The following is a 28000-nucleotide window of genomic DNA, read 5'->3' as shown; positions in this document are numbered from 1 at the left end:
GTCACTGCTCTGCTTTAAAATATTGCCCTGAGATGGGGGTGCAACTCTCCTTTGACTGTTTTTAACACAGGCAATCAGCAACTACGGCAATTAAGAGGCCTAATTAGCATCTGAATCAGCCTTCTCGAACAACCCCCTTTCCAATAGTAGCAAATAAGGGTGAGGGAGTTGCAGTTCTCCCTGGCAGGGTGGGCAGGCCCTGGCACAGGTGCCCAGAGGAGCTGCGGCTGCCCCTGGATCCCTGGCAGTGCCCAAGGCTGGACAGGGCTTGGAGCAGCCTGGGACAGATGTGTCCAGATGTGTCCAGATGTGTCCAGATGTGTCCAGATGTGTCCAGGTGTGTCCCCGCCCTTGGAATGATGAGAGCTCCCTTCCAACCCAGAGCGTTCTGTGATTCTGTGAGAACGTGCCTGCAGCCTGCGGGACAGGCAGCCCTTGCTGAGGCTGTTTGAGGAGCTCCAGGGAGGATTTCACTCCAGCAGAGCCCCCGTGCCGGCTTTCCCAGCGGCCTGGCCGCTATTCCCGGGAAGGGTTGGGATGTGCCCCGTGAGCAGCCGCGCTCTGACTTTGGGCAGCAGGGCCAGGGCAGCTGTGCCCAGACTCACACTCTGCTCACCAGATGTTCCCCTTCATCACTACCGGGTGAGTGAGAGCCCTGCTGGCTCCACATCAGCCCCGGGGACCCTCTGGGAATCTGCCACTTCTGCCAGAAGGTTAAATAAGATTTCAATGAAATCATCACCACAGAGCAACTGCTTCAGAGCTGCCTCCGCTTAGACGAGCTCTGCTCCAGTGGGAGAGTTTAAAGCCGAGCCTGGGTCTGCTCACGCCCTCGCTGGCAGTCCCAGCCTGACCCCCCTCCTCCCTGCCGGCCGCGCTGCGCCCTTCTCCAGCGCCCACCGCACGGCAGTGCCACCTATTCAGCCAAGGAACTTGCCAAACCGGACAATTTTATTGTTTTTCTCACGGATCTCCCAGCCATTAGGGAATCACACCCCATCCGCCCGCGGCTGCAGCCGCTCCCGCAGCGCCACGGTCGCGCGTCGCCCCCTCGGCTGTGCCCAGACAGTCACCTCTGACTGCGTGTGTATCAGCTGTAGGGAAGGAATTCGTTTTCTTGCAACATTAGAGGTGAATTAAACGCTGGATACCTGCTACCAGTCACTGGAGTAATTCTGCTCCTGAGTCCTTTCATGGCCTGGAGGGAGGGGAGGGAGGGGAGGGAGGGAATAAGCCCTTTCGAGACCACAGAAAATTGCAAAAGGATGTTTCTTCCAACCCGACATGACAAAATTGAATTCCAAGCTATTTAATGCATGCACGAAACGCCATAGAGGAACCCAGCCCGAGCACTCCATCCAGCACGACAGGGAAAGGGGTTCGGAACACAGACATCGCTCCGGCACTAACTCAGTGCTTCCAGCTCCGGACTTCCAGGCGATTCCACTTAAGTGTAACTACCGGGTTAAGGGTTCTCACAGACAGGGCTATCGCCAGCATTTCCATGGACACACAGCTATGGGAACACTGCGGTTATGATCACACGAACGATGGAGACCTCGGGAAGCCGCTGTCCCGGGGGGTTGGAGCCCGCTCAGTCCGCAGGGCACCGGGGCCAGGGTCCCCTCCCCGCCGGGGGTCCCGCTCCCACCGCGGGCGCGGCAGCCGGGCCCGGCCGGTGGCATTTCAGGAGCGAAAAACCAGCAGGGCCACGGGGAGCCTCTGGGTTTGTCCTTAAAAACGGGGTTTCACAGGTTACACCGTGACGAGGGTGATGCCATGCAGCCTGCCCACGGCCCAGCCCGCCTCAGACCGGCGTGGTTCGTCTGTTGGCCGGGTTGTTGTGCAAAGACTCCTTGAACTCTTTGGGGATGGAGTTATGGACCTGTAAAAAACCGTGGTCCCGCTCCGAGTTGAGCAGCGTCCCCATGGTAACCTTGGAGGGATCCCTGGAGAGGGTGAACATGGAGATGTCGGTGGAGGGGATGGTGCTGAACCCTTTGCTGATGGGTGACATGTCCCGGGAGCGGGGCTCGGTGGAGCGGGAGCTGGACCGCCGGCGGAAGCGGTACCGGTAGGGCGGGAGGCGGGTGAAGGCCGACTTCTTCAGCAGCTCCGAGTGGGAGCGGGCGCGGATCTGGCGGTGCTTCTCGATGTACATGTGCACGGCGATCACCCCCACCATCTCGGCGATGATGAAGGACAGCGCTCCGAAGTAGAAGGACCAGCCGTAGGAGTAGCTCTTCTTGGAGTCGCTCTGGCCCGGGTCGCCCGCGTTGGCCGAGATGTAGACGATGATCCCGATGATGTTGCTGAGACCTGCGGCGGGGACAAGCGGGACAGGCGCTGAGCCGGGTGGCAGCAGTGGGTGGGAGGGAGTGTCCCCATGGGGCATCACCCCCTGTGCCAGCACACTCGGCCCAAATCCCCTCGCAGACCTCTGCCGACCTGCCAGGATACCTTCACATTCCCTTACACGTGCCCTTATTCCTGTGTGTTCCTGGGAACCAGAAGGGAAGGAGGAATAACCTCTGTTCTGTCTAGAAAAGGGACATTTCAGGAGCTGGCTGTGCTGTGCTGTGCCGAGCAGTGAGTGCAGCAGCAGCAGAGCCAACCCGAGGGGCGCAGGGGGATCCCCCCAGCATGAACCCCAGCTCAGCACGGCCCTGGGAGCACGGGGAAGCTGGAATGGCTCTGTCTCTTTCCATTTCTGCTGGAGTCCTGAGGCGTTGTTTGGGACAGGGGCAGCCTGTGCCCCACCGGCAGCCAGCGGGGCCGTGCTGCAGGCTGGGGAGAGGCTGGTGCATTCCCAGATTTACTTAATGAATCCATTATGTTCTCTCCGCTGTTTTCTCATCTGCATCAGCAGCTCCTGCCAGCCAAGGAGGGAGAGTCATTTGTCTTTTTGTGGGGAGAAGAAAAACACAAAATAGAGCGGTTCCTTGAGACAAAGCCATTGTCACGCAATAATCAGGGGAAGCGTTGGTGAACGACACAGAGAAATGAGTAATCCAGCAGGAACAGCCTCTCCAAAGAGTGGTTTCCATGTGGAGCTGTGGCAGCCCCTGTGCCTGGTCCTGGCACAGTGCCTGCTGTCTGTCCCAGGGGAAGGGCTGCACCCTGGAGCCCTGTCTGGCACAGTGACCACGGCCAGGGACCCCTGATGGATTTTCCCTGCTGTGGGGATTTTCCCACAGGGCTGGAACATCTCTCAGACCTCAGATGTCTCTGTGCTGACAGCCTGGGAGGACCCACAGCCCGCCTCCTGCTCCCCCGTGCCCCCCCAGGCTGGAGGAGCCCCTGGGCAGCTCCTACCTGCAGAGACGAAGAAGATGCCGGCGCTGAGGATGACGTTGTGTTTGCTCTTATAGAACTCGCTGGCGGCCACACACAGACCCCCGAAGAACAGCAGCCCCACGCTGAGGATGGGGAAGATGCTGGATGCTCTCACTGCGCCTGTGGGACAGGGAAAGGGGCAGGATCAGCCCCCAGCACCCCCTGCACCAGCACCAGCACCTGGGGATCATGCCAGGGCACCCCTTGTGCTGCCAGGATGGATGGGGAGACCCAGCACCGGTCCCCACCATGAGTCCCCTGCTTGTCACGGAGTCCTGGAATGGTTTGTGTTGGAAAGGACCTTCAAACCACCCAGTGCCACCTCCTGCCATGGGCAGGGACATCTTCCACCTTCCATATCCCAGCTTGATCCCAACCCTTTCCACCCTGGCCTTGGGCACTGCCAGGGATCCAGGGTCAGCCACAGCTGCTCTGGGCACCTGTGCCAGGGCCTGCCCACCCTGCCAGGGAAGGATTTCCTCTGAATAAATCACCTAAATTTCCCCTCTGTCAGGGGGAAGCAGAGCAGTGCCAAGGCAGGCTGAGGGTGCCCCTGGGGACGAGGGCTGTCCCCTCAGTGTCAGCGTGTGCCAGGCACCGTGACAGAGGCTGGGCACAAATGACACCCCTGACATGCAGAGCCACTTGTGTGTGCCAGACTGCTGAGGGCTCACCCCAACCTCTGCACCTCCAAACTGCAGCACCAGGGGGGCACACGGCAGCCCTGGGCTCTCCCTGAGCTGCTGGGGCTGGAAGGAATCCCGGGAGAAGGGCCCCGTGCCCATGGCCTGGTGCTCAGCCCCAACCCCCTGACTGAGCCAGCTGCTGCTCATCCAGCTGTTGCTCTGAACTCCCAAATTTCCACACCTCTGCTCACCCAGCAGAGAGGAGAGCGACTTTAATGAAACGGCTTTGCAGTTTTACTAGATTAGCGCTGAAGTTCTCCCACCCCCTCTCACATTTAAAGTAAAAAGTCTATTTTAAAGCCCCCAGGAGTGGAATTTTAATGGAGCTTCTCTGTATTTCTCTGCTTTAATAACGGCCCTAATGGAGGGATGAGAGCCCAAGCCAAGGCACAGTGTATTTTTGGTGCAGCAGGTAGTGCTCTGCTGCATTCATTACTCTCTACTGTCATTTTGGAAGCTGATCCATGTAGGGAAGTGGACCAGGCTGGGATTTAAGGTCCCTTCCAGCCTGGGCCATTCTGGGATTCTGTGTGAAAGCCTGAGGTCCTGCCCTGAAGCTCTGCTGGCCCCTGAGACAGGAGGACCCACTTTTCCCAGGAACCTGCCAGCTCCGTTTCCCTCTGTCTCCACCTGCAGAGCACCTGGCAGCGCTCCCTGTGCTCCCCAGCAAACCCAGCCTGGCTGGAGGCTCTGGGGACAGGGACACCAGCACGAGACGTGTCCCTGTGCTGCCACAGCTCTGACCTGCGGGGTCCCTGTCCCCAGGGGGACACCAAGAGACCCAGGCCGTGCAGCAGCTGCTGGGAGCAGCGGTGGGCTCAGCGAGGGCTGGAGTGCCATTAACGCGGGGTCTGCGTGTGGCACGGGTAAACCAGAGGGTCCTGGTGCTGCAGGAGAGCCCGGGGGGCCGTGACCCCTCCCCTCCTGCTGCTGACGGGGAGGGGGTGCCCTGCAGGGTGAGGGGGCCCAGGGCACGCGTGCCACAGGCGAGCAGACTCACGGAGGAGATACTCGGCCGTGTCTTGCTCGTAGTCTGCATCCTCAGGGAAGTGGTCGATTTTCTTGCACACTCCTCGGAAGGTTCCTGGGGAGACAGAAGCCAGGAAATGCTCAGGACCCTGCTCTGTGCAGGATGTGCAGCAGCCCAGGGGCCTTCACGTTCTAAGTGGGGACACTGAGGCACAGCGTGGGACTGCTCTGGAGCAGAAGGGACAGGGAGAGGGGGCAGGAGCTGCAGCATCTCCCCAGAAGAGCAGCCCCCTCGGCATCCTGGCTCTAGAGCACGTGCTCCGGTCATGCTGGCTCCATCCCCTCTGTCCTCAGGAGGGACAAGTCACCAAGGACCAGGGTCCGGACAGGACGAGGCAGCCACAGGGTGTCCTGCCCCAGGCTGCGCTCGGGGAGCTGAGCGGCACCACAGGCATCAATTAGAGCCTGAAGATGAAGCTCTGGAGGAGGCAAGCTGTCACCCAGAGGGAGACACAGCATCCGAGGGAGAATCGCCTGCTCGCGTTGCTTTGGGAACTGTGGGAGAAGGGGATGCACTGGGCGCGGCGGGGACACCGGCTCCACAGCACAGCCCCCAGCCTCCTCCTCCTCCCAGCTCTGGGCTTCCACCCACCTCTCTCAGTGCCCAGAGCCGGCAGACTCTGCCCCACGCCCCCCAGAGCTGCCCCCAGGAGCTCGGCAGGCAGCCGGCACTGCCGGAGCGGGGCTGCGCCCGTGGAGCCCCGGGCTGAGCCGGGGGAGCCCCGGCTCCACCGCTTCCATTCACACCCTGACATTTCTTCTGCCTCCTTTACTCCCCCTGTTCACCAAAGGATGCTCGTCGTCATGGCAATGCTGAGCCACCTGACACACAACTTCAGCCTCCAAACACACGCCACGACAGGGCTGCGATCCCAAAAATCCCCTCCAACCTCCGAGGTGCTCCCCAGGGAGGGAATCCTGCCCCTGGGAGCGCGGCTGGAAACGGCTCCAGGGCTGGACGAGGCAGCTGCTCGGGGTCCTGGCTGGGGACACAGCCCCCGCAGCAGCTGGGCCATGTGTCACATGTGTGTCACATCCTCGGCCAGCGGGTCCCCGTCCCCAGGCACGGCAGACACAGCTCCGAGGGCGAGCAGAGCCAGCTCTGCCAGCGGCTGGTGCCACAGGGCAGGAGCCACAGGGCAGGAGCCACCGGCAGGAGCCACAGGGCAGGAGCCACAGGGCAGGAGCCACCGGCAGGAGCCACAGGGCAGGAGCCACAGGGCAGGAGCCACCGGCAGGGGCCACCGGCAGGAGCCACAGGGCAGGAGCCACAGGGCCGGAGCCACCGGCAGGAGCCACAGGGCAGGAGCCACAGGGCAGGAGCCACAGGGCAGGGGCCACAGGGCAGGAGCCACAGGGCAGGAGCCACAGGGCAGGAGCCACCGGCAGGAGCCACCGGCAGGGGCCACAGGGCAGGGGCCACAGGGCAGGAGCCACAGGGCAGGAGCCACAGGCAGGGGCCACTGGCAGGTGCCACCAGCCGGTGCCATCGGGCCGGTGCCATCACCTGGTGCCACCGGCCGGTGTCACCTCCCTGCTCACCCTCCGGCAGGAGCAGAGCAGGCTGTGTCCCAGCCCCACGCAGCTGCAGCTCAAACTCTCCATGGAGCGGTCCCACCTCAGTCCAGGGGATCCCCTTCAGCTGGAAAGCTGCCAGGGGTTTGTGTGCCCGCAATGGGACCGGGGGGTGCCCGCCGGGCCCTGCCCTGGGGGGTGACACCCAACTCCCCCGGTGGCGATGGCACTCGCACCCTGCGGCCGCAGCTTTGGAGGGCAGAGCCCGTGCCCGGCCCGGGGCTGTTCGCACCCCGCGGGGTCTGTGAGAGCCCCCGGACCCCCGGCCCCCGGATCCCCGGATCCCCCAGAGCCCCCGGACCCCCGGACCCCCGGACCCCGGATCCCCCAGAGCCCCCGGATCCCCGGATCCCCCGGACCCCCGGATCCCCCAGAGCCCCCGGATCCCCGGATCCCCGGATCCCCCGGACGCACGGACCCCCGGATCCCCGGATCCCCCAGAGCCCCCGGATCCCCGGATCCCCAATCCCCGATTCCCGGATCCCCCGGGTTCCCGGACCCCCGGATCCCCGGATCCCCCAGAGCCCCCGGATCCTCGGATCCCCGGATCCCCGGATCCCCGGATCCCCAATCCCCGATCCCCGGATCCCCCCGATCCCCAGATCCCCAATCCCCAATCCCCTATCCCCAGACCCCCGGACCCCCGGGCCGCAGCGTTCGTGCCCCCCGGCTCTCGGTGCGCTCAGCTCCCTCCCCGCGTTTATGGGCTCATGCACTGGCAATGAACTGATTCCATCTCAGGCTGTTTTCCTCTCAGAGCCCTTTTCCCCAGGGAGGGCTGGGGGGACGGGGAGGGCCTTGTGAGGGAAACACAGCCAAGAACATCGATCCCAGCCCGACGAGGCAGGAGAGTAAAGAGCTCCAGTTACGGTGTTCAAAGCTCATTATTTTCATCAGGTGGAGCGGCTTTCCAGGCACCGTCCCGGGCGCCACTGGGGTGTGCAAAGGAAGACTCTGAGGAAGGAAAGCTGAGACCACCCTTAAATGAGAACAAAATTCCCTGCTCCCCTGGTCGTGGCTCAAGAGTCAAGGTCACATTGCAGCCCTCAGCTCTCTGCTCCTCCTGACAAATCCAAGAGAGCTCTCCCAAGCTGTGGTTTCCAGTAAAGCCCTTCCTAAGGACACCGAGCCCATCTGAGGGACGTGGAGGGTCATTAAGTTCTCTGAAAATTAATATTTTGGAGAACCAGAGGTCGGAGCTGAGCTGGGAAGTGCTGGGGTAGGAAGGAACCTGCTGCACAATCCCAGAGATGCTCAGGCTCTGCACTCCCTGACTAACAAGAGCAAGATACCTAAATATCTCCGAGGAATTAAAACTTCAGGGCTCATCTTTTTTTACCTCCCACCCACCTCCCAGATGCTTGGAGAGATGGAAAGAAATTCATCCGTATTCCTTCCCTTCCCCAGCTCCAGGCTCTGCAGGGATCCTGAAGCTCTCTGCACGAGGTCTGTGCTGTGGGACTGCAGAGCTCCGGGGTTTGGGCTCTGCCTTCGCCAGGGCCGGCACCCAGCGGCACCGAGCAGCTCCTGTGGCCCTGGGAAGGCTGGGCTGAGCCTCAGCCACCCCCCAGAACCTTGCTGGCCTCCTGCATCACCAAATTTTCAACACAGCCCGAGTTCAGAGGCACACAGCAGCTAAACCGAGCCTCAGAGCAGGCCGGGGGGATGGCTCCAGGCCCTTGGTCTGCAGGAAGGACCAGCCCCGCTGGAGCTGAGGACAAGGGCCGGGGCAGGGAGCCAGGGGAGCCAGGGGAGCCGTCCCTGCCATCCCACCAGCTCTGGCTCCTCAGTTCCTGCCGCCCCACACGCTCTGTTGGCCCCCAGTCCCCTGGAGAGCGGCCGGATGACGGCCAAGCCGATGGGATGGGCGCCGGGCTCCTCAACACCTGGCGGTGGGAGGAATCCTCCTCCTCCTCCTCAGCAGGGCTGAGCTCTCCTGCAGCACATCCCCATCGCCCCAGCAGCCCCACACCAGCTTCCCCCGCTGGAATCCGGCTCCATTTCACACCCTCTCCCCCTCTCTGCGCTGGTGGAGGGTGGCTCAGCACAGGCACCTACACACAAAAGCCTGTTCTGAAGGACATTTCCCTGGTTTTATACATTAAAAAAACCCCACCAGTGGAAAAACCCAAATCAGATGAAAGGAATGCAGGAATGAGGAGACATCAGAGGTGGCTCGGCTGTGGTGGCTGAGGGGAGGCCAGCATCAGCACACCTGAGCACACCTGGGCACACCTGAACACACCTGAGCACACCTGAGTACAGCTGAACACACCTGGGCACACCTGGGCACACCTGAACACACCTGAACACACCTGAGTACAGCTGAACACACCTGGGCACACCTGAGCACATCTGAGCACAGCTGAACACAGCTGAACACACCTGAACACACCTGAGCACACCTGAGCACAGCTGAGCACACCTGAGTACAGCTGAGCACAGCTGAACACACCTGAACACACCTGAACACACCTGAGCACACCTGAGCACAGCTGAGCACACCTGGGCACACCTGAACACACCTGAACACACCTGGGCACACCTGAACACACCTGGGCACACCTGAACACACCTGAACACACCTGGGCACACCTGGGCACAGCTGAGCACACCTGAACACACCTGAACACACCTGGGCACACCTGGGCACAGCTGAGCACACCTGAACACACCTGAACACACCTGGGCACAGTTGAGCACACCTGGGCACACCCGAGCACACCTGAGCACACCTGAACACACCTGGGCACACCTGAGCACACCTGAGCACACCTGAACACACCTGAGCACAGCTGAGCACACATGAACACACCTGGGCACACCTGGGCACACCTGGGCACACACCTGAGCACATCTGGGCACACCTGGCAGGCGCACAGAGCCCCTGGGCACACCTGGGCACACTTGGGCACACCTGAACACACCTGAACACAGCTGAACACACCTGAGCACATCTGAGCACACCTGGGCACAGCTGAGCACACCTGGGCACACCCGGGCACACACCTGGGCACACCTGGGCACACCTGGCAGGCGCACAGAGCCCCATGGCACACCTGGGCACACCTGGGCACACCTGGGCACACCTGAACACACCTGGGCACACCTGGGCACACCTGGCAGGCGCACAGGGCCCCTGGGCACACCTGGGCACACCTGGGCACACCTGGGCACACCTGGGCACACCTGGCAGGCGCACAGGGCCCCTGGGCACACCTGGGCACACCCGGGCACACACCTGGGCACACCCGGGCACACCTGGGCACACCTGGCAGGCGCACAGAGCCCCTGGGCACACACGGGCACACCTGGGCACACCTGGCAGGCGCACAGGGCCCCTGGGCACACACGGGCACACCTGGGCACACCTGGCAGGCGCACAGAGTCCCTGGGCACACCTGGGCACACCTGGGCACACCTGGCAGGCGCACAGGGCCCCTGGGCACCCCCAGGCGGGCGGTGAGGGGAGCAGGAGGTGCCGGGCATCCCCCGGGGGACACGGCAGGCACAGCTCGGCTGGGCTGGCAGCTCCTGCCCGCGCGTGGCACCGGGGCTGCGCTCCCTCAGCAGCGTTAGCAGCGAAAAAAGGGGAAAATAAAAATTCTACATTTTGACAGTGACTCATCATCTCCCGTTCTGGAATCCGTGGGGTTGGTGCAACCTACACAAGGCAGTTCAGAAAAGCAAAACAATTCTGAATAATAGAGGAGGGAAAAAAAAGTTTGCAGCTGATGGGTAATTTCCAGCCCTTTGCTCTGAGGGTTTTCTCATTTTTCCTCATTAGAAAAGTAATCAGGTAACACTGGAGCTGCTTCCAGGGGCTCCCCCCACGCTCTCCTGAGCTTCCTTCCTCCCTGCATCCTCCCGACCTTCCTCCTGCTGTCCTTCCCCATGGCTGGAGCTGCTGGAGAGCAGCGGGCACGGGGAGGTGCTGCCATGGGGCAGGGGGTGAGTGGGGGGTTCAGGTGAGTGGGGGGCTCAGGTGAGTGGGGGGTCAGGGAGGTGCTGCCATGGGGCAGGAGGTGAGTGGGGGGTCAGGGAGGTGCTGCCATGGGGCAGGAGGGTGAGTGGGGGGCTCAGGTGAGTGGAGGGCTCAGGGAGGTGCTGCCATGGGGCAGGAGGGTGCAGGGGCTGAGGTGGGTGGGGGGCTCCGGGTGCCCCCCGTGCCGTCCCCTCCCTGGCACGTGGCCTTGGGCAGCAGCTGCCAGCGCCCTCGGCTCGTGCTGGGGAGGAGAGCGCCCATCAGCGTGTCTTAGGAAATCATTTCATGTTTTATCTTTAACAGTGGATAAACATTGATTTTTATTTTAAAAGGTAATTGACATTCCTATGAGAGTGCAATGAGCGCTGGAGCAGCCGGAATCAGCGTAAATAAGCCATGTGCTAGAAATTAATGAGCTTCACTGATTGAGTTTATCTGTTTAAATTAATACAATTCTGGCAATTATATAAAAAAAAAATGATCTCTGGTTTGTTTGCCTTCTTGGAGACACTGATGGAAAGAGATGGGCAGAGGGGGAGGCCTGGCCCCAGCTGAGCATCCCAGAGCCCGAGGCACCGGGACCTCTCGGTGCAGCCGGAGCAGGATCCCGCTCTCCCTGATGAACGAACATTTTGGATTTCCCTGGGTTAACTGATGATTTCGGGTTTGCCTTCCAGCCTCCTCTTTGGCTGATGGTAACGGGGGTGGCCAGCTGAGCTCGGGGAGATTCCTGGATCCCACATCTTTTCCCAGCAGGGTGTGGGGAAGGTGGGTCTGTCCTGCAGGGTGGGAGCTCTGTGCCCGTTTGGCAAAGGGGGCTCATCCCCATCCTCCCCTTCCCACCTCTCCAAGAGCTGCCTGGAGCTGGCAGGAGCTCCCAGCCCTGCTCTTTAGGGTCTCTTCCATCCCAAACCATTCCATGATCCCGTTATCCAGCTGGATAATTAATTAACAGACAGATCCAGACACACTCGTTTGTAGGAGTGAGTTTGACCCGCAGGTTTCGTGTCCAGAACACCGGGGACAAAACCTGCCCAGCTGGGACCAGGGGAAACCAAGAGTCAGGAGTGTAAAACCTGGGATCCTGTGGCTGAAGAAGCTGCCAGTAATTCAGAGCAAGAGAATCTGAGGGTGTGGGTGCTCCGGTGTCTGCTCCCACCCCGAGCTCGGCACAGGCCAGATCATCCCCAGGCTGCTTAAGCACCTATTTATACTGAGGAGGAGAGAAGCTGCATTATGATGGGGAGCTGGAGGTTTCACTTCACCGGTATTAAAATGTCCTCTGAATTTCTAAAAACCTATAAATGACAATTTCATAGCTGTGAAGCGTGGCATCCAGCACAGGGGAGTGCTATTTTCGACTCCGTGTTGACAGCTGAAGGGGAATGGATCACAGAATTAAAAACTAGTTGCTGCTCAAGTCCAAGCAATCGTGGCTTGATTATGTTTCTTATGGGCACACAGAGGCAAGTCCGAGGCACCAGCACAGGCTCCTGGTGCTTTGAGAGGTCAATTCACAGAGCAGAAAACAATTATAAGCCAAATCACTTAGGAGAATGGATTTAAGCATAAAAGCACAAGTGTGTACAGAGAATGATTTAAGAGTGTTTTGCCCGAAAACTCATCACCATGACGGGAGTTTGCGCTGCTTTGGAAACTGCCTGGCTAATAAGCAAACAGCTATAAAAATAAAAACAGGCCCAACAAAGAGGAGAAAGGAGATATTCATAACTCTGAATATAAATCAGCGACTTGGAATTGTGGAGCAGCGATAAAAGCTCGAACAGACAGCGGAAAGCATCCAAACGTCCTTGCCCGGTGCATTGGGCTGAGCAGCAGCAGAAAGGAGCAGTGCCACCGCCCGCCGCCAAACAACGCGGCAGCAGCGTTACTCACAGCCCCAGAAATGTTCCAGCACCCATCACAGGCACAGCATCTCTCCTGCAGCACACCGCCAGCCCACGGAGGGCGGAAAGAGCCGGCTGAGCAATTCCAGCCCTATGGAATGGTGCCCTGGGAAGGCTGGAGAGGCTGAGACGCTGCGCTGCCACCCCTGTGCCCCCTGTGCCGCTCCAGGGGCTTGGGCTGGCACCAGCAGGACCTCGGAGCAAGGGAACAGGTCACTGACACAGAGGGACAAGGACACGGCTCACACGTGCTTGGTGCAGCCAGGGCGGCGATGGGGACCCGCAGTGTGGTCAGTGGCAGGGCCAGGAGGGACATCCAGCCCGGACAAACTGCTTCATTCATGGAATCATCTCAGAATTCCAGAGTGGTCTGGGCTACAAGAGACCTCAAAGCCCATCCAGTGCCAGTCCTGCCATGGCAGGGACACCTCCCACTGTCCCAGCTGCTCCCAGCCCTGTCCAGCCTGGCCTTGGGCACTGCCAGGGATCCAGGGGCAGCCCCAGCTGCTCTGGGCACCTGTGCCAGGGCCTGCCCACCCTTAATATTCCCTATTTCAAGGTGAAGCAGCTGCTTAAACTTGCGATCACCAGCGTGGTCCGTGTTTGTTACCAAACCCATCCCGTAAAGAGAGGGCTCAGGGCAGGGGGTCTGGAGGTGCCCTTGAGCCCCTCCATGCTCTCAGCACAGCTCTGCCAGCCCAGGGCTGCGAAAAGCAAATCATTCTCCAAAGGAGCCCCACGGCGCAGAATATCCAGGCTAAAAATATGTAAATGGCCATGAAAAGCACTGCCAGAGCTGCAGTGAGAAGAGCCAGTCGCCAAGAGGCAATTTGGAATTTCCGAGCTCGCTGCACGAGGCATTAAAAAGGTCACTATTTCTGAAATAAGGATCTTTACAAATAAACACATTTGCCGAGGCCGCGGTGAGTCATGCCAGAGCGGAGCGCAGAGCATTTCCACCCTAATGCTCCTGACAGGCCGGGAGCAGGGAGATCTTTTCATGTTTACAGTTCATCAATAGTTATTACAGCTGCACAGTCAATCTTTAAAGCACATTTAGCCTGGGAGGAGGCTCGGCAGGTTGTTTTCCCTGAAAAACCGATATTAAATTTATTACGTTCTTCCTCTTTTATAGCGTAGATTTGAAGGGAAGTATTTGAAGTTCAAATACATGACTGCCACTCCAGCACCTGCCTTTTTTAAAATATATCTATACTTCTGTCACATCTTCCCGGTATAAATATTTGAAGTTTTCAGCCGATGTGTTAAAAGGGCCTGGATCCATCTCAGCCCATTTATCACCGGGAGCGCAGCGGGCACACCGGAGCCGCTCTCCTCCGCTGGCTCCCCCGGCCGGGCTGCGGCTCCGGCCCGGTTCCGAGCGCAGCCAGCAGGGCCGGATTTAGCTCCTGAGCCTGCTGGAGGCAGCGCCGCCTCCTCACCATCTGCGGGAGGGAAGCAGACCCGGGGAGCAGCTCCAACGCCCCAGATGGGGAGAGCGATATTCAGGAGTAGCACCATAGTTTCACTCCTAGGTTTTTTTTTGGGGGAACAAGAAGGAACTCTCCTGCAGACAGAGCATCAGGACAGAACTTTGCTGGTGAACGAGTGAGCAACACCAGTCCCATCTTCCCCTTCCAAGAAATAAAAGCTGCCCTTTTGAGGTGCCCAGAGCCCCAGAGCCATCCCCGCTCGCCCTGCCCGCTGTGCTTGGGAGCAGCTGGGGCAGGGGCAGGGGCAGGGGAGGCTGCATCTCGTCTGTCACGCATCACTTCGGGCTTTGACAGCACCAGAAGCCCCCAGCACACGGCAGGCAGCTGCTCCAGGCCCTCCTCACTCCCCTGTAGCCCATGGGACTCCTCTGTCTGGGGCTGTGGTGTCGCTGCTCTCGCTGCACCTCCGGCCCCGGGAGCAGGACCCGGCTCCTGGCCCAAAGCTGCTCCCTGGGCTCAGAGCTGGGCAAGCTGCTCTGTGTCCCTGAGCCACTCACATGGTCACCCTGGCCATGGAACAGCCTCACCTTCCCCGGCTCCCCAAACCTGGCTCAAACCACAAAATGCTCTGCTAGAGAAAAATCGGAGCTTTAAAACAACCCCAGGTCCATCTGGCCCTGCCATTCCAAATGCCAAACAACCCCAGCTCCCCACGGCTCTGCCCTCCCAGGAGCCACGGAGAGCTCGGAGGGGAAGAGGAGACAGACGTGAAGGCCCCTGAGATGGGTGAAGCAGCGAGCTTCACCACTCACCCAGCGCTTTCCATCTTCCTCTTCTGCATTAAATCCCGGAGAGAACCCATCCTGCTGCTGCTGCTGCGGCTCTGCCGCCGTTCTCAAGGACAGGGAGCTCCACCGGCCCCCGGGCACTCACCTGGGGCTGCCCCCGTGGCTTTACTCCCCTATTTTCAGCTCTGGATTGTGCCTAGAGTCGGTGGCGTTGCTCTCAGCCCACAGCACACATCCGTGCAGGGAGGGCTGTGCCTGCAGCACCCCTCCAATGGCTCTGTCCCGGCTGCAGCACAGCACTTATCACTTATCACTTATCACTTATCACTTATCGCTTATCACTTATCACTTATCACTTATCACTTATCACTTATCACTTATCACTGAGGGCACCCCCTGCTCTCCGGATCGCGCCCCAGCAGTCTGGGAACGAGCTGGGAGGAGAATGGGGGGATGGAGAGCAGCCCTGAGGAGAGCTGAGACAAGGACAGGGAATGGCAGGACAAGGGGGAATGGTTTCACACTGACAGGGAGGAGGCTTAGATCAGATATTGGGAAGGAATTCCTCCCCGTGAGGGTGGGCAGGCCCTGGCACAGGTGCCCAGAGCAGCTGGGGCTGTTCCTGGATCCCTGCAGTGTCCCAGGCCAGGCTGGACAGGGCTTGGAGCAGCCTGGGAGGGTGGAAGCTGTCCCTGCCCATGGCAGGGCTGGCACTGGGTGTCTTGAAGGTCCCTTCCAACCCAAACCATCCCACGGTTCTGTGGTTCTGTTATCCCCAGGCTAGGGGAGCACTGGAGAGCTGCAGATCACGAGCATCTGCTCGCTTTGGGTGCTCAGCTGGAGCCGCGCGGAGCCGGGGATTTCACAGCCCTGGAACAGGCTCTGTGCGGGAGGTGACACTGCTGTCACAGCCCTGTGCCACCAGCGGGGCTGAGCCCCCGCCCCAGAGCAGCTCCTGCTGCCGATGGGACGCTCTGCTGCTCCTCCTTTGTGGAAGACTTGTCCTCACCCCGGAGGGGAGATCTGCTCAAACTGACACGGCAAGAATTGCTGAGGCTGAGCTCATGAGCCCTGACCCAAGGGACAGAGCTGTGGCTGTCACAGGCCGTGTCACACACACCTCCCAGAGCCACTGCCACGGCCAGCAGGAGACACAGGGACACGGGGACACGGGGACACAGGGACACGGGGACACGGGGACACAGAGACATGTGGGACACGGGGACACGGGGACACAGGGACACGGGGACACAGGGACACAGGGACACGGGGACACAGGGACATGTGGGACACGGGGACACGGGGACACGGGGACACGGGGACACGGGGACACGGGGACACAGGGACACGGGGACACAGGGACATGTGGGACACGGGGACACGGGGACACGGGGACACTGGGACACGGGGACACGGGGACACGGGGACACAGGGACACGGGGACACGGGGACACAGAGACATGTGGGACACGGGGACACGGGGACACGGGGACACGGGGACACGGGGACACGGGGACACGGGGACACAGAGACACGGGGACACGGGGACACGGGGACACAGGGACACAGGGACACGGGGACACGGGGACACGGGGACACGGGGACACAGAGACACGGGGACACAGGGACACGGGGACACAGCCCGGGGTGCCCACAGCACCGAGCCGCTGCCGGCAGACCGGGCTCGGGGCCGGGGGCGGAGGAGCGTGTGACTCTCACCTCAGCCGGGATGGAGCCCAGCACAGAGCCCCAGCTCAGCCGGGATGGAGAGCAGCACACAGCCCCAGCTCAGCCGGGATGGAGAGCAGCACACAGCCCCAGCTCAGCCGGGATGGAGCCCAGCTCACAGCCCCAGCTCAGCCGGGATGGAGCCCAGCACACAGCCCCAGCTCAGCCGGGATGGAGCCCAGCTCACAGCCCCAGCTCAGCCGGGATGGAGCCCAGCTCACAGCCCCAGCTCAGCCGGGATGGAGAGCAGCACAGAGCCCCAGCTCAGCCGGGATGGAGCCCAGCACAGAGCCCCAGCTCAGCCGGGATGGAGAGCAGCACACAGCCCCAGCTCAGCCGGGATGGAGAGCAGCACACAGCCCCAGCTCAGCCGGGATGGAGAGCAGCACAGAGCCCCAGCTCAGCCGGGATGGAGCCCAGCACACAGCCCCAGCTCAGCCGGGATGGAGCCCAGCACACAGCCCCAGCTCAGCCGGGATGGAGCCCAGCACAGAGCCCCAGCTCAGCCGGGATGGAGAGCAGCACACAGCCCCGGCTCAGCCGGGATGGAGAGCAGCACAGAGCCCCAGCTCAGCCGGGATGGAGCCCAGCACAGAGCCCCGGCTGCGGGCACCCACCGCAGCTCAGCCAGCGCCATCGGGCCTGCGGGACCCCGAGCTGCCGGGAGCCGAGCAGGCTGATGGGGAGCGGCGGCAGTGGGAATTGGGGCAGGCTGGGCCGAGACACAGAGTATATTTAATGTTCTTTTATGCAATTATTTACACCATGCGCACCCCGTTCCCTGCGGGATGGCGTTTTCCCTGCTGATGGGAGGCAGAAGCAGCAGCCCCGCTCCTGCTGCCCCCGGCTCAGAGGCTTCACACCCCGTGCAGCGCTCCTGCCTCCTGTGCACGCATCAGGACAAAGACCGATGTACGGGGAACACTTCCAGCTTTGGCTGGAGTGTGCGGAGGAGCGACAAGAGCCTCTCCCGGCACGGGGAGAAGGAGGCTCCCAGCCCCGAGGCGGGCAGGGCGATGGGAGCTGTGCCGGGATGAGGCTGCGGGGATGAGCGAGGCTGCTCCGCTGAATGGAGGGTTTGAGCATCCCGGCAGGAATGACAGTCTCGGCTGGCCGGGACACAGCCGGGCTGACGCGGGGACAGCTGCCGGAGGTCACAGTCCGCCTCGCCGGGTGTGACAGGGACCTTTCCCAGGCAGGCAGCAGCCTGGCACGGGCAGGAGGCACCCGGGGAAGGTGCAGCCCCCTCGGGTGTGCTGAGGTGTCACACACAGCTGCGAGAAGTCACAGGTGTCACACCCAGCCGAGCATCACCCGCCTGGCCCGAAGGGCTCCTGTCGCGTGTTAGGAGGGAGCCCAGCCTCTCCAGGGGATGGAGATGCCACATCTGGGACCAGAGAAGTTCTGCAGGACACGGGCGGCTTGATGACAGCGCCAGCAGCACCCACCAAGGCTGATTTTAATAAGTTAAACCAAGCACACCTCAAAAGGGTCAATGCTTGTTGGTAGCCTCTCCCCTCGCCTTGTGATTCCAGGCACGAACTGAGATTAAAGGTATAATTAAGGGACAATTACCAAAACACCGGTGAAATTGGAAATGTGACCATTAGAGAGGCATGAACACAAATGTCACCCTCAAACACCGGCTTTTGTCGCTGCTCACCGGTGCCCAAGTCCCACAGGACGTATCACCAATGCCAACACCCCCATGAGTGCCCAGAAGGGCTGGGAGGTCACTCGTCCCCCTTGTCCCCGATTCTCCTCCTTCAGGACAAACCTCTTGGCAAACAGCAAAGGCACAGAGCCCCAGGGCGGCTGACAGGGCGGCACAAGGGGCTGAACCCAAAGCTGCCCTCCCTGGCATTTCCACAGGACCGTCCGATCAAACACCGCCGTTCCCAGGAGCCGGCAGCGGAGCAGCTCCGCCTCCCTGTGCTGCCCGACAGCGCCAGGTCTGAATTACACTGTGGTGTCAGGAGATGAGAAACAGACAATATCTGAGGAAATCATCGCACCCCATCACCTGCTCATCCTGCTGCCTCTCCCTGCCGCGACTGTGAAAATCCCGGCGCGTTCAGCCGCCCACCGCTGAGTGAGGGGCTCCTGCCACGTCCAGGGGATGAGCCAAGCCCAGGGGTCCCGACACATCTCAAAAGGGACCAAGACCCCGCTGCAAGAAGACCCTCCTGTTCTCCTCTGGGCAAGAGATCACACAATCTTAGAACCGCCGAATTGTTTGGAAGGGGCCAAAGGAGCCAGGACGGTTCGGAGCACGCAGCAAACCCTGGGCTGTTCATTCTGAACACACCTCAGCACCTGCTGCGGCTCCAAGGCTGGGGAATGGCAGCGGTGTGGAATGGGAGGCTGAGCCGGAGCCGGGACAGGGCGCTGTTTGCCAGGGCTGTGGAGCAGCTCCCGGTGCGCTGCAGCCTCTGCTCCTCCCCGCCGCGGAGCTGTCAGCACACACCCGCCGGAGAGACACCCGCTGTCACCCCGGCACTGCCGTTCTTCATCACAGAGGGTGTCTGCCTTCATCACAGCCCTTATCTGGAGCCGCTGCTCCTCACAGCCCGCCTGGCACTGCGGCTCCCGGCTCCTCACCCCGAGCAAAGCCACCCAAAAGCTCCGGAGCGGAGCTCATCGGCCAAAGCAAACCGGCCCGGGAACCCTCAGGGGGACATGAAACCCCCACCTCTTCACACCGAGCCCAAAAAGCACCCACCAGCTTCAGGGGGTCCCCGTCCGAGGGTCACTTGAAAGCCTGAGGTGGTTTGTAGGTGTTGGAGTCCAGCTGCAGCCCCTCTGGAAAGGGACTCAGACACGGGTGGGGACCTCGGTGCCTCTGAGTGCCCCGGCCCCGGCAGATGTGTTAATGACAGTGGGTCCTGGCAGATGCGTTAATGACAGTGGGTCCTGGCAGATATGTTAATGACAGTGGGTCCTGGCAGATGTGTTAATGACAGTGGGTCCTGGCAGATGTGTTAATGCCAGTGGGTCCTGGCAGATGCGTTAATGCCAGTGGGTCCTGGCAGATGCGTTAATGACAGTGGGTCCTGGCAGCTGCGTTAATGCCAGTGGGTCCTGGCAGATGTGTTAATGACAGTGGGTCCTGGCAGATGTGTTAATGCCAGTGGGTCCTGGCAGATGCGTTAATGACAGTGGGTCCTGGCAGCTGCCTCCTGAACCCCCCTGCCAAGCGGGACCCCCAGGCAGGAACTGAGCAAACCCCCCCTCACACTTCTGGATTAGTGAGTTTATGTAATTTTAAGAGCATTTTTGATTTTCCCGAAAAAAGGGGTTACCGTCTATTTCTGAAGTGCCCACTGTGTTGATTAAAACCCATGGTGAAAGCCGTGTGAACTGAGCCTCCCTGGGCAGGAGGAGCTGCCCCAGCTCAGCTCAGAGCAGGACAGGTCTCCACACCCGGCCTGTCCCCGAGCTCTGGGCTGTGCCATCGGCCACCCCTGAGCCGTGGGAATGGAGAGCTGCTGAATCCGCCTGGCTTCACCTCACTAAAGGCGAAAGTGCCGCCGAGAGAAGGGATTTACCAAAGGCCCCGCGGCTCTCGGCGATGGAGCCGGGCAGCGCTCCCTGGCCGCTCCAGCAAAAGTCACCGCTGGCACCTCCTGGCCGGGCCCCACCTCGCTGGGAAAGACCCGGCCCCATCCGTGGGGACCCCTCCCCAAACACGGCTGCAGCCCTCCTCAGCCATCCCCAGTCATTTACAGCCGGTGACCTTGCATGGGAAAAAACCCACTGGAGCCTCATTCAAATTCAGCCCTCCACCTCTATTACACGGGAGCAGCTCCGGAGATGACAGGCTCTGCACCACGCCTATGCAGCAGTAAAATGCCTGGTTCTGAGCTGTTCACAGCATACATTTTACTCATCACGTGCTGCTCGCAGGCACTGAGGGAGCCGGCTCTTTAACCCTCCCCACAAGTCAGGATTTTTGCCCAGAAAGCACCGCAGCATCCCAGGAGGGTGAATTTTGCACCCTGTGCTCAAAGCAGAGCTGGTGGCAGCGGGCTGAGGCCCAGCTCCTCCCCGGACACTCTCCATCCAGCCGGGGAGCTGGAGGCACGCCTGCTCGGAGCCACGGTGCCAGCTGGACCAGAGACCCTCCGTGTCCAGAAGGATTCTTATGACTCGTGGCATTTGGCAATGTGCCACAAGAACGTGGGTCTGGAGCAGCCCGAGGGTCCAGCCAGCCTCGTTTCCATCTCCATTAGAGGACAGTAATTCACTTTTATCCAATCCATCCTTTACCCAGGCGAGGCTCAGGGATTCCCTAAACTCGGGGTCGTGCCTGGCTGTGCCCCGTGCCCAGGGCAGGAGTTGGGTGTGACAGCAGTGCCAGGGGCTGGGCTGTCCCTGCTCCGGGCTGTCCTGGTGGAAAGACGCGCTGGGGGTTCAAGTGCAGCCTGCTAATCCCATCAGGTCCTCTCCAGCAGGCGACTGTCCCTGCCCACCTTCACCTCACCGCAGGTGCCTCCAGCGCACCGCACCCTCTCTCGCCATCCCACGGGACAGCCCCGCACCTCCTCGGGTGACAAAGGGCAAACAGCCCCTTCCCACACCTCCCCAAAGCTGCCTGGCTGCACAGAGCAGCCCTGTCCCCTCCATCCCCTCCAGCCCACGCTGACAGTGCCCATCTGTGACCCACAGCTGCCACCCCTGGCACCCCCGGCAGAGCCGCGCCTGGGGCACCACGCCAGGGGTGCTGGGCAGGGTGGGCAGGGTGGGCAGTGGTCAATGGTCAGGGTGGTCAGTGGTCAATGGTCAGGGTGGTCAGTGGTCAGTGTGGTCAGTGGTCAGTGGTCAATGGTCAGTGGTCAGTGGTCAATGGTCAGGGTGGGGGTGAAGGGCAGCCTGGCAGCCCCTGCACATCGGCACCAGCACGGGACCAGGCTGGACTGGGCTGGACTGGGCCGGACCGGGCTGGACTGGGCTGGACTGGGCTGGACTGGGCTGGACTGGGCTGGACCGGGCAGGACTGGGCTGGACTGGGCTGGACTGGGCTGGACTGGGCTGGACTGGGCTGGACCGGGCAGGACCAGGCAGTGGCACTTTGGGGCGGTGATGAGAATCCAGCACAGACACGGAGCAGACACAGGAACAGGATGAGCAGCTCCTTAAATACCTGCCCATAATGAGTAGCGAGAAAAAGTGCTCCATCATGGGTGATTGCAATCTCAGGGACATTTGCTTGGCGCTTTTAAAAATTAAAGATAATAACTTTCTAACAGAAACAATCTTGCTGTCACCTTGGGGAAATTCTCTGCTTGGCCTCACTCAGAGGGCTGAGAGGAGCTGGAGGCGGGGGAAGAGCTGGTGCCTGGCCAGGGCAGCCGCTTCCAGCCCCATTTAATGCCTTTGCTGCGCCCAGCTCGGCTCAGCAGAGCCAAAACCAGCCCTGGACAAAACCAACGGGGGAAAATGGAAACCCGGGAGCGAGGACAGCTGCTTTCCTGCACCTCACACCCCTGCCAGGCCTACTGAAAAGGGGAATGGGAAATCAAATTTAAAAATTAGATATGGGAAGTATCAGGCCACACACACATGTGGCTGTTAAAATAAATCTGCAACTGGAAGGCAAAGCAAAGCAAGGAGGAATTCTTTCGTTGTGTTGGAAGGAGCTTTCCTGAGGTGTGAACCACCTCTGGATCATGATGGTGTAGCTGTCAGCCATGGAGCAGAAGTGACACGTCTTTATTTATTCATCAGATTCTGTTCTGTACTTGGAGACAAACAGGCTCTGGACTCTGGCAGGAGCTGGGGGGATGCTGAACAGCAACTGCAAAGTGTAAACACGGAATCGGGAGGACTGGAGAACTTCCTCCCAGGAGCATTCAGAGAATAGGCTGAGAAGGCTTCCGAAGATCTAAAATGGATTTTAATAAAGCTTGGCATTCTGTTGAGTTTCTAGAAGTCGGGAGAAGCTGGCTCAATGCCAGGAGTGATGCGCTGGGCAATGGCAGGAGCTGCGTGCCCAGCACCGCCCGTGGGTTAGCAGAGGTGGGAACGGAGGAGGAGGCAAATGTCAAACAGCCTCGTGGAAAACAGATTTATCAAACTTCATAAATTTTTCTTGATACAGTTACAAATTCAGTTGATAAAGGAATTCACTAACATAATACATTTAAGGGTTCCACAGGGTATTGGATTTAGCTCTCCTGAAAAAGTTAAAGACCTGTATTATGCAGAATCAACAGCGCTTTATTAACGGGGCTGGGAGCTCACAGAGACAGTGCCCTCGCTCGAGGGATGTTCCTGCACAGGATCTCCTGTTACAAGGACAGTGCTGAGCTATGACAACATCTTTATTGAGAGTTTTGAATAGAACACGAAGCAATTGGGAGTAAAACAGGGAAACGGCAGAGAAAAGACTGGTGGGGATATTGATGGATGAGGGAGGGGGGTCAGGCAGATCTGGGTACCTTGGGCCCATCTCTATACAGCTCCAAGGATTAGGAGTGAGGAAGCAGGAGAGCAGGAGATGCTGCTCAGTCCCAGCAGAGGGGCTGGGGGTCCCAGCACTCTGGGGATGCCCTGGGAGGGGCTCAGTGAGCTCAGTGTGCCACCAAACTCACAGCGGGCAGAACTGGGACAAGCAGCCCCATGGCTATGGGAGGTCCGGGATTATTTCCCGTGTTCAAGGGGAGCTTGAGGAGCTCCTGAGCTCTCCAGAGGAACCCCCGGCCCAGGGACACGGCCCTTCACCCTCCATCACCACTGAGCCACGCAGGAGCCGCGGGTCAGGCTCCTGGGGGCCGGGGCTCAGCATGGTACCTGCAAGGTTGTGTGCAAATCCTGACAGGATCATCCCAAAAGAGCAGCCCCAAAAGCTCCCCAGGCTCAGCTCGGCTGTGCTGGAGCTGCTGTGGGGAGCGCTGGAGGGGCCACGAGGGGCCCAAGGGGCACAGAGCAGCTCTGGGACATGTCTGTGTCCCCTGCAGAACACCCCACACCCCACCCCAGAGGAATGCAGGGTGCTGAGCATCCTCTGTGAGGGAGGCAGGCAGAGCAACGCTTGGCCTCCTCCAGAAATGACAGAGCACTTTACTCTGATGAGGGAAATGAAGGAGGAAAGGAAAAATACCACATCGCCTTAAAATATGGTATTTTGAGCAGCCTTGGCCAAATCCTCCTGCTCCTTCTGGCTGTTTCAGATCCGCATGATGCCATGGAGCCAGTCCCAATCTACACCACGCAGCAGGGAGGACACGGAGCCTCCCTGCATTTAATGATGCTGCATTTAATGATGCCGAATTTAATTAAGTTTGATGAAAACCAAAGTTCTGTTACTTTCTTGAGATCACCACTAGCCTAAGCAGCGATTTCTCAACTTCGGCTCTCTCCCCAAAGCGCCGCGTGCTTCCCTCCCTCCCTGCTGAGCCAGCGGGCACGGGGGCGAGCAAGAGCCACCGAGACAGCCACGGGGGACACGCACTGAGCTCACAGCGAGCCGGCCACACGAGCGTTCAGCTATTGTAAAAGCAATGAGCAGCATCCGAACGCTGCGGTTCCGAGCAGACAATCGCGGCCCAGCAGTCTGGAAACACCTGCCCGGGCTCCAGCGACTGAGTCAACCGCTAATTTGTGTTTCCCAGTGTGGGTGGCTCTCCATGGGTCTGCGGCGGCTCCATTCAGGATTTATCCGCTCTCGATGCGCTTGTGACGCTCACGTGGTGCTCGGCTCCCACGCAGGCGCCGGCACCGGCAGGATGCTCGGAGCCAGCGCTCCCGTCGGGCGGCTCCGGCTGAGCCCGGCCCGGCCCCGGCGGCTCCGTCCTTCCTTCCCGAGCTCCTTCCCGAGCTCCTTCCCGAGCTCCTCACCGCGGAAAGTTCGGGCTGAGGCGGCCCCCGAGGGGCCGGGAGCTGTGCTCGGTGCTAAAAGCATCTCGCGGACCGCGGGAGAAGCGGCCCCTGCGACAGAGCGAGCTGGGAGCCGCTCCGGGGATGGAGCCTCTGTCCCTGCCTCCATCCCGACAGGGAGCGCGCAGAGACCGCAGCCAGGCCCTGCAGCAGGAATCGCGCACGACCTGCTGCGTGTGTCCGGGGCTGTGCCCCCAGCGCCCCCCGGCCGGGGGCTGCTCTGCCCCCGCCCCAGCTCGCTCCTTCCCCCGCACCGACTCGCGAGCCCTGCGCAGCTCGGCTGGGGGAAGTTTTCCCCGGCCAGCAGCGCACGGGTTAACAGCCTGCGAGGCGCCTTCTCCTGCAGGATTCAGGAGGGTGAGGAGCAGCCCCAGCACGGCCCCCCAGCTCCATCGGAGCCCCACGTGCTGCCCCCGGAGCGGCCCCGCAGGGAGAGACGGAGCCCGGGCCCCGCGCGAGGCCCCGGCGGTGCCGCAGGGCCGGAGCGAGCCCCGCACGGCTCCACTCCCACTCCCACTCCCACTCCCACTCCCACTCCCACTCCCACTCCCACTCCCACTCCCACTCCCACTCCCACTCCCGCTCCCACTCGAGCGGCTCCCACAGCACGGCCGCGGGCTAGGATGTGGAACGGGGAGTGCTGAGCCCACGGCGAGCCCACGCCCTGCTGCTCCCAGCCCCGTGCCCAGGCTCGGGCTGCTGGGCTGGGATCCAGCTCTGAGCTCTGCCATGGCACTGCCGAGCCCTTTCCCGAGTGAGCTGTGCCCAGGGCAGCGGGGCCTCTTTGGCTCCTTCCAAAGCAGCGATAGATCACAGTGAGGGAAACATAAAACATTGGCTGGAAAAAAAAATGCAGGTAGCAAACCGAAGAATTTTGGAAATTACTCATGCCTCCAGCGATCCAATCTTTCACATCCCTGGCTCCTGCCTCCTTGGCTCCCTCAGCCCAAGAGGGGAGACAGATTATCTCAAATTATTTATTATGGAATTAGAGCATGATCCAAACCCTCCTTGAGTCAGTAAGAAAGCTCTGACTGACTTCACCGGGTTTAGGACTGAGCACCAGAACAGCACAGGGTATTTCTGCATCCGTGCCTGTGACTCACCGAGAACTTTCCAACGTGGAGGAGCGGCTCAGCTCCGTGTCTCGCCTGCCCCCGCCACTGGAGGGGTCCCTCCCGGGCTGGGGCAGTGTGACACCGCCAGGGCCCCACGGGACAGCGGGGCAGGTTCTCCCGGGCACACAGGACACCCACTGCTGCCGCTCCTTGTCAAAGTTGGGGCCCAGGGTGATGCCATCGGCCATTTTTTGCTGCGCAGGTGCCAGCACCTGGCTCTGCTCGAGCTCATCTTGAACCACAGCCTGTGGGTGCTCGGGAACACCCCAACCAGCAGCTTTGGGCCAAAACTGCCCCAAACTGTGGCCTGTGCTGCAGGAGGGCGGCAGCTGCTGGGGCCTCGGCAGGCGGGCGCTGCTGCGGGAGGGAAGCAGCGGGGCGAAGCGGCGAGGCCGGGCACGCAGGAGCTCGCCCGTGGGGCAGCCGTGGTGGGGCAGCCCCGCTGTGGGACTGCCCGGCCGCGGGGACGAGCTGCGGTGGGGCAGCAGCAGCAGCCCAGCCCACCTTGCCCCGCCGCGCTGCCCGGAGGGAAAGGGAGCTGGGGCTCGGGGATGGAAGCGCCGGCTGCGGTGGGGTCCCCCCGGTGACCCCCCGAGCCTCGGAGAGGGGCAGCAGCCGCGGGCCTCTCACTCAGCCATTCCCCATCAGGAGAGGGACCTGTGGCCCCTGAGCCCGGAGCTCCCGGGGAGGACACGGCGCGTCTGCCGCCGCCAGCGCCGGTCCCCAGCACGGGGGGAGCCCGCGGAGCCGCTGCCCCCGGCCCCCGGCACGTTCCGCTCGGTGCCACCGCGAGTGCCCGGGGAGGGGTGCGCATGGCGGAACGGGGGGCGGCGGGGCCGCCGGGCCGGGGGATGCTCGGCTGCCCGGGGGATGCGCCGCTCGCCGGGGGCCCGGATCTGGGGTTGGGGGTCCCGCGGTGCAACCCTTCCCCCGAAGTTTTGGGGCCGCGGGGGTCGGTACCTTCCAGGCAGCACGTCCTCCAGAGCCCCGAGTGGGTCATCACCTCCTCGTTCTTGCGGCTCGTGTCGTTGTCGCTCATGGACTTAGTCCTGCACACGCCGCGCGAGTAGAGCCAGTAGTCAGTGCCCACGGCGATGGTCATCAGGCTGAAGGCTGCGAAGGCTCCCACCGTGGTGACGAGCATCTGGACGCCTCTGTCACACATCCTCATGCTGCTTCATCCTCCGGCGGCGGCTCGCAGGGGAAGGGCCGGCGCCGCCGCCCGCCGCCCGCCGCCTCATGCCCCCGCGGCCGGCGGAGCGCCGGGCCCCCGCGGCGGCGCGGAGCGGGCCGGCCCGGCCCCGGGGAGCCCGGCAGGCATGGCCCGAGCGCAGCCCGCGGAGCGCAGCAGCCCAGCCCGGCGGAGCGGCTCCGCCGTGCGCTCCCGCCGCCTCTCCCGGCGCCTCCCCCGCGCCGCCCGGCCAAGGCAGCGGCGGGGGGCGGCGGGGGCGGGGGGCAGCGGGGGGCGGGACCCGCGGGGGGCTGCACCGCCGGGACACCGCCCCCCGCCCGCTCCCACCGCCCGGCGGCGGGGACGGCGAGCGGCACCGGGGGCACGGGGCCGGGACGGGAAACCCAGCCCGGGGTGCCGGGACTGGGCGGGGACCGCGACTGCCCCGGGAGGCGCAGCCCGGGATGCTGGCATCGGGAGCGGCCCGGGACATCGGGACCCTACGAGAACGCCTGCACTGGGCAGGGGGACCCCACCGCCGGCTGCCGGGACTGAGCGGGGACCGAGACCGCGACCGCCCCGGGAAGCAGCCCCGGGCATTCCGGGAGCGGACCGGGACCGTCCCGGGCCGTGGGCAGGGTGGAAGTCCCCTCCAAGTGGCGGCAGCGCCCCAGGGAGCCTCACCCAGGCGCACCAGCCCCGGCACGGGGCCGCTCGGTTCCCTGATCCCCCAGCTCGCTCTGCTCGGTGCCTGAGCCCCGGTACCGAGCACCGGCTGGCATCTGGGACAAGGGGCTGGGGACCCCAGGGAGGGCTCAGCACCTGCCCTGCCTACACCGGGGTTTGTTCATCCCCTGCCCAGGAGCTGGCTCAGCCTGGACAAGCCTCGTACCCAGGAGTCAGTCCTGCACCATTCCCAGCAGTTAACCCCCCTGCCCGCTCCCTCTCCGCCGTCTCCTCATCTCCCTGAAACATCCCTCAGCCGGTTGGATGAACCCATGACTCACGCGACCTTTCCAACAAGCCCTAGAATACACTTACCTCTGGAATTCACGGTCCTGCAGGGGCCGTGCTGAGACGGGAAAGCGAATGATTTACACGATGGCGTGTGCTTCCCCAGCCCTCATCTGTATGCACTCACAGGGAAATACTAGTTATTTACTCCGAAAAGGCAAACAGAGAATTATGAAGGTACCGAGAAATTAAGAATGCGAAAATTAAGTAGCTCCTCAACCTGCAATCACGGTTTGTGCTGCTCCCCAGGCAGGGCTGGCTGATTGCTGCCCCGCCGCGCTCCCTGCCCAGCTTCCCGCTGGCTCCTGCCTGTGGATCACCCTGCTTCATTCCCTGCTTTCCCCCGGGCCCT

General features: G+C 61.7%; 1 protein-coding gene across 3 annotated transcripts; it reads right to left on the bottom strand.

Annotated features, from left to right (window-relative positions):
• Nucleotides 1-1250: 1250 nt before the first annotated feature.
• On the bottom strand, nucleotides 1251-28000 carry CACNG3 (calcium voltage-gated channel auxiliary subunit gamma 3). Of its 3 annotated transcripts, XM_086854651.1 has the most exons (6): nucleotides 27869-28000; nucleotides 27676-27761; nucleotides 26424-26617; nucleotides 5023-5106; nucleotides 3316-3456; nucleotides 1251-2319 (listed from the first exon to the last, which is right to left on the bottom strand). In XM_086854651.1, the coding sequence occupies exons 3-6, from the start codon at nucleotides 26605-26607 to the stop codon at nucleotides 1808-1810; spliced, it is 921 nt and encodes a 306-aa protein (XP_086710777.1). In that variant the 5' UTR covers nucleotides 26608-26617; nucleotides 27676-27761; nucleotides 27869-28000; the 3' UTR covers nucleotides 1251-1807. The 3 variants fall into 3 exon arrangements, with proteins under 3 accessions (XP_086710777.1, XP_086710776.1, XP_086710775.1); XM_086854650.1 differs by having other exon boundaries at nucleotides 27676-28000; XM_086854649.1 differs by lacking the exons at nucleotides 27676-27761; nucleotides 27869-28000 and having other exon boundaries at nucleotides 26424-26694.

The sequence above is a fragment of the Cyanistes caeruleus genome, chromosome 17 (genome assembly GCF_971803275.1).
Source record: "Cyanistes caeruleus chromosome 17, bCyaCae1.hap1.1, whole genome shotgun sequence".
Classification (NCBI taxonomy): Eukaryota; Metazoa; Chordata; class Aves; order Passeriformes; family Paridae; genus Cyanistes; species Cyanistes caeruleus.
This window is presented reverse-complemented; position numbering and strand designations above follow the sequence as displayed.

Coding starts and splice junctions, on each gene's coding strand:
- CACNG3 (XM_086854649.1), bottom strand. CDS start 26,634: ATGAGGATGTGTGACAGAGGCGTCCAGATGCTCGTCACCACGGTGGGA. Junction 5,107..26,423: donor GAGGACGTGCTGCCTGGAAG/GTACCGACCCCC, acceptor CTGTCTCCCCAG/GAACCTTCCGAGGAGTGTGC. Junction 3,457..5,022: donor CACGGCCGAGTATCTCCTCC/GTGAGTCTGCTC, acceptor CCTGTCCCACAG/GCGCAGTGAGAGCATCCAGC.